General features: G+C 39.3%; 1 protein-coding gene across 1 annotated transcript in view; it reads right to left on the bottom strand.

Annotated features, from left to right (window-relative positions):
• Nucleotides 1-12,473, bottom strand: part of prex1 (phosphatidylinositol-3,4,5-trisphosphate-dependent Rac exchange factor 1) — a 109,525-nt gene that overhangs the window by 40,368 nt on the left and 56,684 nt on the right. The window contains exons 12-13 of the mRNA XM_055892550.1: nt 7,848-7,951; nt 5,506-5,555 (exon numbers count right to left, since the gene is read on the bottom strand). Of these exons, the coding sequence (XP_055748525.1) occupies nt 5,506-5,555; nt 7,848-7,951 (154 nt within the window). The remainder of the gene's footprint in view (nt 1-5,505; nt 5,556-7,847; nt 7,952-12,473) is intronic.

The following is a 12,473-nucleotide window of genomic DNA, read 5'->3' as shown; positions in this document are numbered from 1 at the left end:
TATTGGCACGAGCCAGTGTTACTGGAAGGTTTATTTTGTAGCCTACTGTAGCCTATACTATACACTCAGTTATAGTTTATTATGTATACCACCCAGTTCACAAAAATGGTTCTCTGTTCTTGCCATAATATGGACTTGGTCTTTTACCAAATAGGGGTATCCTCTGTATACCACCCCTACCTTGTCACAACACAATCGATTGGCTAAATTCCACTATTTAACAAGGCACACCTATTGGTTGAGAGAATGCCAAGAGTGTGCAAAGCTGTCATCAAAGGCAAAGGGTGGCAACTTTAAAGAATTTAAAATACAAAATAAGTTTTGATTTGTTTAACACTTTTTTTAGTTACTACATGATTTTATTGTGTTATTAGTTTTGAGGTCTTCACTATTATTATACAATGTAGAAAATAGTAAAAATAAAGAAAAACCCTTGAATGAGTAGGTGTGTCCAAACTTTTGACTGGTACTGTAGGTGTACAGAAGGAGGCTAATTCGTTATTTTTTTCTATCAGAAGTTATTTGATAAAGATATATATTATATTGTTTGATTATAGACGTAACTCTGGTAGGCCTAAAACTCTCTTCCTCACCTTCACAAAAGTTTCTAAACTTTATTAGGGTAATATCAAAAGTAAGTCAAGCCATTGTTTACAGGGAAAATACAACCAGGATTCTATGTCACGGCAAACACAACATTACAGTTGGAACCTAATTTGACCAAATAAAATTGCTCAACAAAATGAAACAAAACACTGGTTTAAACCTTCACCCCCAAAAAATGTTACAGGCTATATTGCAGCAATTACCAAGTAAGCAATTACCAATGACATTTATTTTACAAAAGGCCTACTTATAACACATCTTAAAATACATACGGAGCACACAATTAAATTTAGCCAACAGAATGAATAATAAATACAAAAAAATACAATTAAATTGCATCCTCCCTGAATAGCAAGATGCACAGTAGCCTGAATTTAGCCTTTTGTGCGGTCCCAAAAAATATTCTGCTAATGTCGATTACGTAAATGACCAGAATTGCATGAGATACAGTTATAAAAGGCAAATAAATCCTAAAGAAGTGTCTGGTCAACTGAATTCCACTACGCAAATGTGATTATAGATGCATGCAATGCTTTATTATAAAGGGGATTCCAGCACCCCCAACTCAAAACATATTTTCGCGGCTATGACCTCAGCTCTTTCTACTGTCTCTGATCTCCCAGTGCTGAGTCTTTCAACTGCTCAACTACTGTTAAGGCTTGAGTGACTGACGGTCTGTCTTATTGTCCACTGTACTGCACACACACAGCTTTTGTTTTCACTTGTCTGCACAGAGACCATTCAACTAGCAGAGGAGGCTGTTGTAATGCCATTAAATCAGTAGGAGAGGAGAGGCAGCCAGGGAGACCCTTGATCAGATCACCACAGTACCACAGCCAGAACTCTTACGCTGTACTGTGAGAGACATACATTAAAAGGCTCCATGAATGGAAGTGGTGACGAGATGAGCGTCAATATTGCAGATGATTTTTGGTTCTATCAAACTAATTGTTTTCATAAGTTCACATTTTTTCAACCCCACATCCCCTCCCCTGAAACTAACTGACAACAATACATCTTCTACTGTTACTTACAGCTACTTTCCCTCATGAATACAGTACACTAAGTATAATGGAGGCTGAGAGATTTGATGCCTTCATATTTCATAGTTTTAATAATTCATAGTTTTAACCCTCCAAACTCGTTCGTTATACAAATATGCCTGTTTAACTTTACCTGGTTAAAAAGGATTCTCCTGGAGTGGGTAGAGCCATTCATAAATATGTAAACTGCAATATCACTAGAGAATTCAAATCAGTGCAACTTTCCACTAGATGGACAATTGTTTTCTTCTACATGGTTTCAAGATCCTATCTAATTTTGCTACGTTTTCAATCAAACTTAATAGTTGCAAGACCGATAAACTTTTCCTGGATATGTACACCGAGCCCATCAACTTCACCATCCACCCATTTAAAATCGGGAGACCACATAGAAATGTGTACCCTTCAGAAACTCAATCTGTAATATACATTTGAAGTCGGAAGTTTACATGCACCTTAGCCAAATACATTTAAACTCAGCTTTTCACAATTCCTGACATTTTATCCTAGTAAAAATTCCCTGTCTTCGGTCAGTTAGGATCCCCACTTTATTTTAAGAATGTGAAATGTCAGAATAATAGTAGTTATTTCAGCTTTTATTTCTTTCATCACATTCCCAGTGTGTCAGAAGTTTACAAACATTCAATTAGTATTTGGTAGTATTGCCTTTAAATTGTTTAACTTGAGTCAAATGTTTCGGGTAGCCTTCCACAAGCTTCCCACAATAACTTGGGTGAATTTTGGCCCATTCCTCCTGACACAGCTGGTGTAACTGAGTCAGGTTTGTAGGCCTCCTTGCTCACACACGCTTTTTCAGTTCTGCCCACAAATTTTCTATAGGATTGAGGTCAGGGCTTTGTGATGGCCACTCCAATACCTTGACTGTGTTGTCCTTAAGCCATTTTGCCACAACTTTGGAAGTATGCTTGGGGTCATTGTCCATTTGGAAGACCCATTTGCGACCAAGCTTTAACTTCCTGACTGATGTTTTGAGATGTTGCTTCAATATATCCACATAATTTCCCTGCCTCATGATGCCATCTGTTTTGTGAAAAGCACCAGTCCCTCCTGCAACAAAGCACCCCCACAACATGATGCTGTCACCCCCGCACTTCACAGTTGTGATGGTGTTCTTCGGCTTGCAAGCTTCCCCCTTTTTCCTCCAAACATAACGATGGTCATTATGACCAAACAGTTCTATTTTTGTTTCATCAGACCAGAGGACATTTCTCCCAAAAATACCATCTTTGTCCCCATGTGCAGTTGCAAACCGTAGTCTGGCTTTTTTAACGGCAGCTTTTGAGCAGTGGCTTCGACCTTACTGAGCAGTCTTTCAGGTTATGTCGATATAGGACTCGTTTTACTGTGGATATAGATACTTTTGTACCGGTTTCCTCCAGCATCTTCACAAGGTCCTTTGCTGTTGTTCTGGGATTGATTTGCACTTTTCGCACCAAAGTACGTTCATCTCTAGGAGACAGAACGCGTCTCCTTCCTGAGCGGTATGACGGCTGCGTGGTCCCATGGTGTTTATATTTGCTTACTGTTGTTTGTACAGATGAACATGGTACCTTCGGGTGTTTGGAAATTGCTCTCAAGGATGAACCAGACTTCTGGAGGTCTACAAAAAAAAGTTCTGAGGTCTGATTTCTTTTGATTTTCCCATGATTTCAAGCAAAGAGGCACTGAGTTTGAAGGTAGGGCTTGAAATACATCCACAGGTACACCTCCAATTGACTCAAATTATGTCAATTAGCCTATCAGAACCTTCTAAAGCCATGACATAATTTTCTGGAATTTTCCAAGCTGTTTAAAGGCACAGTCAACTTAGTGTATGTAAACTTTTGACCCACTGGAATTGTGATACAGTGAATTATAAGTGAAATCATTTGTTGTAAAAATGTATTGTATCATGCACTAAGTAGATGTCCTAACCGACTTGCCAAAACTATAGTTTGCTTAGAAGAAATTTGTGGAGTGGTTGAAAAACGAGTTAATGACTCCAACCTAAGTGTATGTAAACTTCTGACTTCAACTGTAGTAGTACACTTATCATAGTTGGGTTTTAGTCCTGAGAAACTAGAGAATTTATCCAGTTGCCCAATAAGGCCCTTCAAGTTTGAAGATTTGGGACTCAAATGAAAACTTGAATCATCGGTGTTCATTGATACTTTTCTATGTACTCCATACATTTTTTGGCCCTTAAAATTATATATCATTCGATTTTTATAATTATCAGTTCAATTGCCATAATAAATATGGCAACCTTGTTTTACGCCTCTTGACAATTCAAAGTTCTCAGAGAACTGATGTTTTTTATTTATTTTACATTACTTTTACCCATTTTATGAGAGATAATCCAAAATTGAAAAAAATCCAGGCACTTAAATATTCTAGACGTACTGTATCGAAGGCTTTCTCTGAGAAGTAACCTTTATTTTGACATAGGGTTGATTTACATGACTTTTACCCATCTTATGAGAGATTCTCCAAAGTTGGAAAAATCCAGGCACATTAAGATTCTAGACATACCGTATCAAAGCATTCTCAAAATCTACTATAAAAATGATTCCTGGTTTCCTTGTATTTTCATAGCTATAGTTTTCTTCTAGGGAATGGCTGCCTGAATTGCATAGATGGTAAAAGCTGCTTCCTATACACGGATTTAGGGTCAGGTATTTCTTCATCCCCCTAAAGGTTAAGATTAGGATTTGGGGTCGAGAAATAAAGATAGCTTTTTGTCACATATCTGTAGTTAGTGGTAACTCCTTCCATCTAAACTAGGCTCTTCTTGTAGAGGAAGCAGATAAGCGAATCAGGAAGCTCTGAAAATAAATTGGATGGTTGGGTCACGTGAACGGCGGAACGTTTGGAGAACGTTGTCATTGTGTTTGCCTGTGAATCGCAACGTGGCGTATATGTACAGGGTGTATCTTTACTGCCCTACTGTAGGAATGATGACACGTTGACCCAAATGGGATATTAAATGAGAGTGAGGTGCTCACAGGTACTATAATGACCATACAGCTGCATGGTCCTGTTTAGTCGGTCACACTGTTGCAAAATGTTTTGCAATGGAAAACAAAAATCGGTGTCCTTAATTAAAACCTTGTACCTTGCGCGACCCAGTTAACGATAGCCATTCAGAACTGGCAGACTGGTAATCACAAAACACAAAAGCAAATACCAAACGGGTCCAACAGTGTTACATAATGTGAGAGTGGAAGGCCGACATATTTTTATCAGTGTGATTTTTTCCAAACCCCTGATGTTTTGTCTGAGATGACAGGACGCCCTGGCGACAACAATCAGTGCCCCAGAGCATAAGGGAAAGGCGGTGACACTGTGTGTGTCTTGATTTGCTTGACGTCCTTTCACAAATTTTAGTGCTACTGGTGAAGGTGACTTGTGGGGTAAAATGAAGATTGATGGAGTGCTGTGTTTGTCAAGGGAGGTGGGACGGGAGTGTAAATGAGTGCATGGGTTGGGTGTGCGTGCTTATTATGTACTTCAATAAAAAGAATGTTAAATCAATTTGTCTGACTCAGCAAGGCCGACGTTTAGGTTTGCTTACACGCGACAGCCGCCCTCTCAGAACTGTCTACGAAACTTCAAACGGGCAACTCCAAGCTGAATGCTGACACATTCACCCACAGCAGCAGAGCAGAACGAGATGGGGACGGTTGCCAGATTAGGCGCGGGGAGGGAAAGGTGTGAATGGCAGCAGCACTCATGTTTGTTCAGTCATTCATAGATGGCGGTGTGGGCTGAATGTGAATCCTGTATGAATATGCATACGCATGCACCTGGACAGGGGGGGAGGAGGAGAAAGAGGGGGAGGAGGAGGGATACCTACTTGACAACAGGGGTGAACAGGCTGTGCAGGCGACAGTAGAGCCTCACACCCTACGGGAAGAAGAGAGAGAACGAGTTTTGATTCACTGTATCCTCAACGGGAAAGCCTCAAACTCAGGGGCAATTCCACAATAAAGGAGTAGGTGTGTCCAAACTTGACTGGTACTGTAAGTCTAATGTTTTCTTAGTCATGCAATGACGTCAATGAGAGACTATGTGACCATTTTACTTAAGAGGCAGTTAGGATGAACCCAGAGATAGCAAAAGCAGAACTAGTTCTGTAGTATGTCGGCTAGAGACACCTGCCGGAAGTTGACCTCTTAAAAAGGGTCAATCTGCAATTAGTACATACATTTTTGGACTTTTAAATTAATGATATGCAGCCATTGATTCTTGAATAATATAACTTATGAATGCCTACAACTTAGTTCAACTATCTTATCATCTTAACCCAACATATAAGTGTTTCACACCATTGTTTGTAAATAATGCAATAGTAAACAAACGCTGTTTAGCTTCAAAACATGGTTTTGGATAAAACTACCATTTTGATCTCAAGTGCATCCATAGCTTGATCTATACAGTTGAGAGTGGTTACATTTCTCTAGCCCCATCCCTTAGCTGTTTACCTATTTAAGTGGCGGGATGCCAGCTTTGTTGTTTTTCTAATTGCAGATTGCCCCTTTTGAAGTGATAGTTCACACCAAAGAAATGTGAGTCAGATATGTTCAGACATCAAAAGTATCACTAAGCTCTGATCTCTTGCCCTCCTCAAGTCCTACATCCCAGAACGACTTTGCAGATTTCTCTATGTCTATGGCTATTGCTGATAAGTGCACTGTTGCCGCTTTTCATTTGATATTTCAACAGGGTTGGAGTCAATTTCATTTAAAATGAGATAATTCAGGAATCCACATTTTTCTCAATGGATTTGAAGTAGAATTGAAGTGGAATTGACCCCAACCCTCATATATACTTTCGGAAGGCACTGTATTCACAACCCTTGACTTTTTCCACATTTTGTTGTGTTACAGACTGAATTTAAAATTGATTAAATTGAGATGTTTTTGTTGCTGGCCTACACACAATACTCCATAATGTCAAAGTGGAAATATGTTAAGACATTTCATTTAAAAATGAAAAAAGTTGAAATATGTAGAGTCAATAAATATATAACCACTTCGTTATGGCAAGCCTAAATAAGTTCAGAAGTCAAAATGTGAACAAGTCACATAAGTTGCATGGACTCTGTGTGCAATAATAGTGTTTAACATGATTTTTGAATGACTACCTCATCTCTGTACCCCACACAATATCTGTAAGGTTCCTCAGTCGAGCAGTGAATTTCAATTCAACCACAAAGACCAGGTTTTCCAATGCCTTGTAAAGAAGTGCACCTATTGGTAGATGGGTAAAAAACAAAAAAACAAAAAGAAAACTCCTCAGGAATTTCACCATGAGGAGGCCAATGGTGACTAAAACAGTTGCTCAAAGTTTATTGGCTGTGATTGGGGAAAACTGAGGATAGATCAATAACATTGAAGTTACTAAACAATATTAACCTAATTGACAGAGTGAAAAGAAGGCACTTATATTTCAAAACATGCATCCTGTTTGAAACAAGGCACTAAAGTAATACTGCAAAAAAAAATGTGGCAAAGCAATAAAATGCATGTCCCGAATACAAAGTGCAAATCCAATACAACAGACTGTCCATATTTTCAAGCATAGTAGTGGCTGCACCATGTTATAAATATGCTTGTAATTGTTAAGGACTGGGGAGTTTTTCAGGATAAAAAAGAAACAGAATGGAGCTAAGCACAGGCAAAATCCTAGCGGAAAACCTGGTTCAGTCTACTTTCCACCAGACACTGGGAGATTAATTCACCTTTCAGTAGGACAATAACTTAAAACACGAGGTCAAATATACACTGGAGTTGCTTACCAAGAAGACGGTGAATGTTCCTGAGTGGCCGAGTTACAGTTTTGACTTAAATCGTCTTGAAAATCTATTGCAAGACCTGATAATGGTTGTCCCGAAATGATCAACAACCAATTTGACAGTGCTTTAAGAATTTAGAAAAGAATAACGGGCAAAAGACTCACAGCTGTAATCACTCAGTGCTGTGAATACGTATGTAAATTTGATATTTATGTATTTCATTTTCAATACATTTGCAAAAATGTCTAAAATCATGTTTTCACTGTCATTATGGGGTATTGTGTGTAGATGGGTGACACAAAATATTTATGAATCCATTTTGAATTCTGGCTGCAACAAGAAAGTGTGGAATAAGTCAGGAGTACGAATACTTTTGAAGGCACTGTAGATAGATACTGTACCTTTGACATAATGTCCTCCATCTCGCTCCTGGCCTTATAGGTGCCGTCGTCGTAGCGGAAACGGTACAACACCTGCTCATTCTTGAACTGGTGCTTGTCGGACACTGAAATATCAAGAAAGAAATAATGAAAGGAAGAAAGAAAGTGAGAGGGAGAGATGTCAACAACTGATTGGTGTAATAGTTAAACATTCATCACCATCACACTTCCTTTAACCAGTAGGGTTGCTGTTGAGTATAGATAAACACTTACAGAACATCCATTGTGCCAGTGCAAGGGGAGACCCGTTGAGTCCAAAGGGGAAAACACAGGGGGAAATTGGTGTACGGTTTTGAGATGCTGTGACTCGACACACACAGAGCTACCAATGACCAAAACGTGTGTCTCTCGCTCTCCTGCCTTCTTTCCCCGCCACCCTCTGCTGTCACGCTGAATCTCAGTCACCATTACCTGTCCCCCATCGCCTCCCCCCTTAAGATCAGTGCCTAATGGGTGACAGCCCTGTCCCCCGGAGGCCAAAGCCATCACCGTCAGTGGCCTCCGCTATCCAACAACCCCCCTAATCCAGTCAGTGTTGTCTGTGGGCTACTGAGCCACCGTAGGCGGTGTCAGAAATATGCAGGGGTCGCTCAGTTTCAGAGTGAGACGGCTTTCAAAGTTCAAGTCCGTTATCGCCTTAGATGCAGTGATTCTCTGTCAGCACCATTCATACATTATTTATCTGCGTATACGTGTGTCTATTATTTTCTGTTTTCAATGCATAAATTGGGTGATTCTCACAGAATCTTGGTTTCAAAGATTTCAAACATGAAAGCTTTAAAAAGACTTGCATCAAGAAATTTCCATGACTGATCTCTCATTACCGCAACACCTTCCGAAATCTACAACCTAATATTTTTGATATTGCATTGCATTGAAACCTGACATATTTTCATAATGATGTGGCAAACCTGAAAGAACATAACCTGCACATGCATTTCAACGCAAATTACTGTTTTTCCATTCATTAAATGAACATTAAATGAAAACCTGCTGCAGTAATGATACACAGGTTTCACAAATGAGGTTGATGATTTCGGTAATGCTAGTTAGTATACTAAGACTGAGGTATGGTAAAAAACATAACATTTAATGTTGAAAATAAATGAGATAATATTGGCACAATCATGGATTCAAGTTCAATCAATTTCATTTCGCAGTGCTTCAAAAGTACATGACATACATAGGCTAAAAACAGAGAACACATAAAAACAACACATGCAAAAACAGAACAGTGCTGAATAAAGAGAGTTTTGGCATCTGGTATGCTGGTACCATAGGACACAATTCTATCAGCCAGGTTTTTCAGGGTGCCGCCCACTCCATCAGAAGCACCCTTTCCATGGGACGCCTCCGTGAAATTCCATGTTACATGCTTAAATCCTCGCACGAACGGCACTGTTGAGGCTTGGGTAAAGTTGGTTCTATTCCAATATTGAGATGTGGGCCCATCTGAGATGAAGTGGATGTTTCTGGCATTTGGATGCTCCTCTCATATGCTCCTCAGTACTGGGTCAAGGTGAGCCCATGTGGCTGTGGCGTCGTGCTGAAGACAGGCTGACAGCGATGTAAATGACTCCACCCTGCCCACACCGAGATAAATAACTCCAGTATGGAGGGTTACCTGCTGGTTGCCACCTCCAAAGTGAGTTTCTTTTATTTCCCTGGTGTATCTACAAGCGTAGTTCTCACTGTAGTCTATGTGAACCATTACATCATTCTGGGTCAGGGTCTCGAGTTCCTCAGTCTTTTCAAACTGGTGCTTTATGTTATCATTTTGTCTGGAGAAGTTTGAGAGGTGGTCCTGTTTGTGGTCCACCAGCTTTTCAATGGAGGTATGCCTCTTCTCAAGAAGCCCATTCCTCACTTCCTTATTTTCAGTGGACCCATCTTTGCATTTCTTTGTTATAGATTTAGTGACCCACTCCTCCCATACGATGATGTTTCCTTTCGTTGAAGGATCCAGTGTTGTGTGAAATGTCTTATGCTTGAAATTGCTGCATTTCCTGTACATGTCATCGTCACTACACACACTGGCCTGTACAGTGTCCCTTGGGGTCATAGCAACATCATCTCCAAGCTGGTGCAGCTTCTTTCTCTTCAAGCCAAAGTTGACATATGTTTTGCAAGCACATGTTTCTCTGTCTGACTCTTCGCTGACCAATCCAAAATGGCTTAAGTTTAAAGAATTGAGCCTTGGAAAGGTTGTGCCTTGGATTCTCCGACAGAAATCTTCTATGAAGATTTGCCATTCGTTAAGGCTCTCTTACAGAATATCTGGCTCTTTTTCCAGATTTCCCATTTATTACAGTGGAGACTTCATCTTGATGAAGGAAGTGGCTAACAAGTGTGTGTGCGCATTAGTCTTCTCTGGCTGTTATTGGGGAATGTTCTCTGATGACCTCTCTTTGTAGTTTTCTTCTGGACCGCTCTGCCTTCCATGTTGACAATTATCTGCTTCCTCTTGGCCATCATCTCAAGTCTTTTCAGTCTTTTCAAGGTTGACCAGCTCTTTGGTTCTCTCCAGAAGCTTCTCTTCTAAACATTGCAACTTTGACCTTGATAGTGTTTTCTTTCTTCTGTTCCTCTTTTTGGGTAATTCCTTTGGGGTAGATGTCTTCATTGGTCCTGGTGTCTGTCAAGATGTCGCTCTTCTTTTAGGAGTTGAGTTGATGGCAGGGACATTTACCTGCTGAGGTGAGAATGGCTGTTCTCTTGGGGAGGCTGTGTCTTCTTGAAGATTTTGAAGAACTTAATTTGCTTCTTGAACATATTGAAGTGTATCATATTCCTCGCATGATGGTGTTATGTCTAATACAGCTTTTAGCTGTTTCTTTCTTCTGTAATACCTTTGAGTTTTCCCACCACTGTTTTGTCTCCTTTTCATGTTGCTTCTTTGTTACATCTCGAGTTCTCTTGATTTTACAATTTACTTTTTATACCTGGAAATGGAAAGGAAGCATGACATGAAATGAGCATGTCTCAAAACATGGGAAAAATCTTACTGTTATGTACACGTCATCCTATAGTAGAGACTGAATGGCTTACTGACTGTGTGTGGACATCCTATTGTACAAACTACATGGCTTACTGACTGTGTGTGGACATCCTATTGTACAAACTAAATGGCTTACTGACTGTGTGTGGACATCCTATTGTAGAGACTGAATGGCTTACTGACTGTGTGTGGACATCCTATTGTAGAGACTGAATGGCTTACTGACTGTGTGTGGACATCCTATTGTACAAACTACATGGCTTACTGACTGTGTGTGGACATCCTATTGTACAAACTAAATGGCTTACTGACTATGTGTGGACATCCTATTGTAGAGACTGAATGGCTTACTGATTGTGCGTGTGTGCGCGTGTGCACAGTGTAGACTTCCTAACACTGTAGGGTATTGACTTCCTATAGACACTGTATCAGGGCATTGGCTTCTTAATGACTATATATACGCAAATTACTCTTGCTGTAACCTCTCCAACCCCTAACCTCTCTCTCTCCTTCCTTCTGTACTCTTCCAGCAGTTCTGGGTTGGTGTAAACTTTTTCTCTGAATTTTGTCAGCCTTCGCTAAAGCTTCCTTTTTGTCACTTGCTGACTGTCTGCAATTAAAACAGGACATAAAGCAAAATATCAACAGTTAGTAAATAATATTTAAATTAATAGTTCATAATATATATTTAAAAATATAGTCTAGTCTTAAATTCTCATTACCGAAAGAGAAGTTCTCTCTACCGCAACTGGCCTTAAATTGCAGCGGTGAGAATGGTGTTGCGGAGGATGAGGAACCTTAGCATGCTTTGCTAACAATAGAGAAGCCATGACGACACATTTGTACTCATTGCACATAAGACATTAATGAAGTATATTTTCATAGAACATTTTAAATCTAACATTTTTCTAAATGTGGAAAACTACCTGTATCTGTAATGATAATCAATAAGGTTGTGTACGCAGTCTGACAAAGAGAATGTTTAACTTTTAACTGGAGAAATATAAAGAGATCTGCTTACCTGGTAGCCATCTTGAAGGTACTAGCAGATGTGTTGCTTCATTCAAAATCAAACTTTATTTTAAATTCTCTCTGCGTATGTGTGTGTAAACAGTCCTTCAAAAATGTTGTGGGGGATGAGAACTTCAGTCACGGACACTTTTCCAAAATGTTTCCATTATTATTATTATTATTATTATTATACATGAAAATTCAGTTAATTTTTCTGTAATTTGAAAACATCTAGTAGAACATCCATTTATTTATTTTTTTAAATATTTTTTATTTTAGTCTGTTTAAATTACAACATAACATACATTCAGACAGAGCTGGATGTGTCGCGGTAATGAGAATTTCAGCAGAAAATTCATTCCTATGTTGAAATTACTCTTTGTGCAAGGTAGAGAACACTATCTTTATTATGATATTTTGTAATATTACTAAATTACATGTTTTATATTTAAAATCATTATTGCCATGGTATTTTAAATGGTTTAAGAATGTATATAGAAAGACAGTAGGAGGAAGAGAGAGAGCAAGAGACAAAGACAAAGAGACAGGGAGAAAGAGCGCGAGAAAAAGAGAACCGG

The sequence above is a fragment of the Salvelinus fontinalis genome, chromosome 31 (genome assembly GCF_029448725.1).
Source record: "Salvelinus fontinalis isolate EN_2023a chromosome 31, ASM2944872v1, whole genome shotgun sequence".
Classification (NCBI taxonomy): domain Eukaryota; kingdom Metazoa; phylum Chordata; class Actinopteri; order Salmoniformes; family Salmonidae; genus Salvelinus; species Salvelinus fontinalis.
Note: the sequence above shows the minus strand (reverse complement) of the source record. Positions and strands in the feature narration are given on the sequence as shown.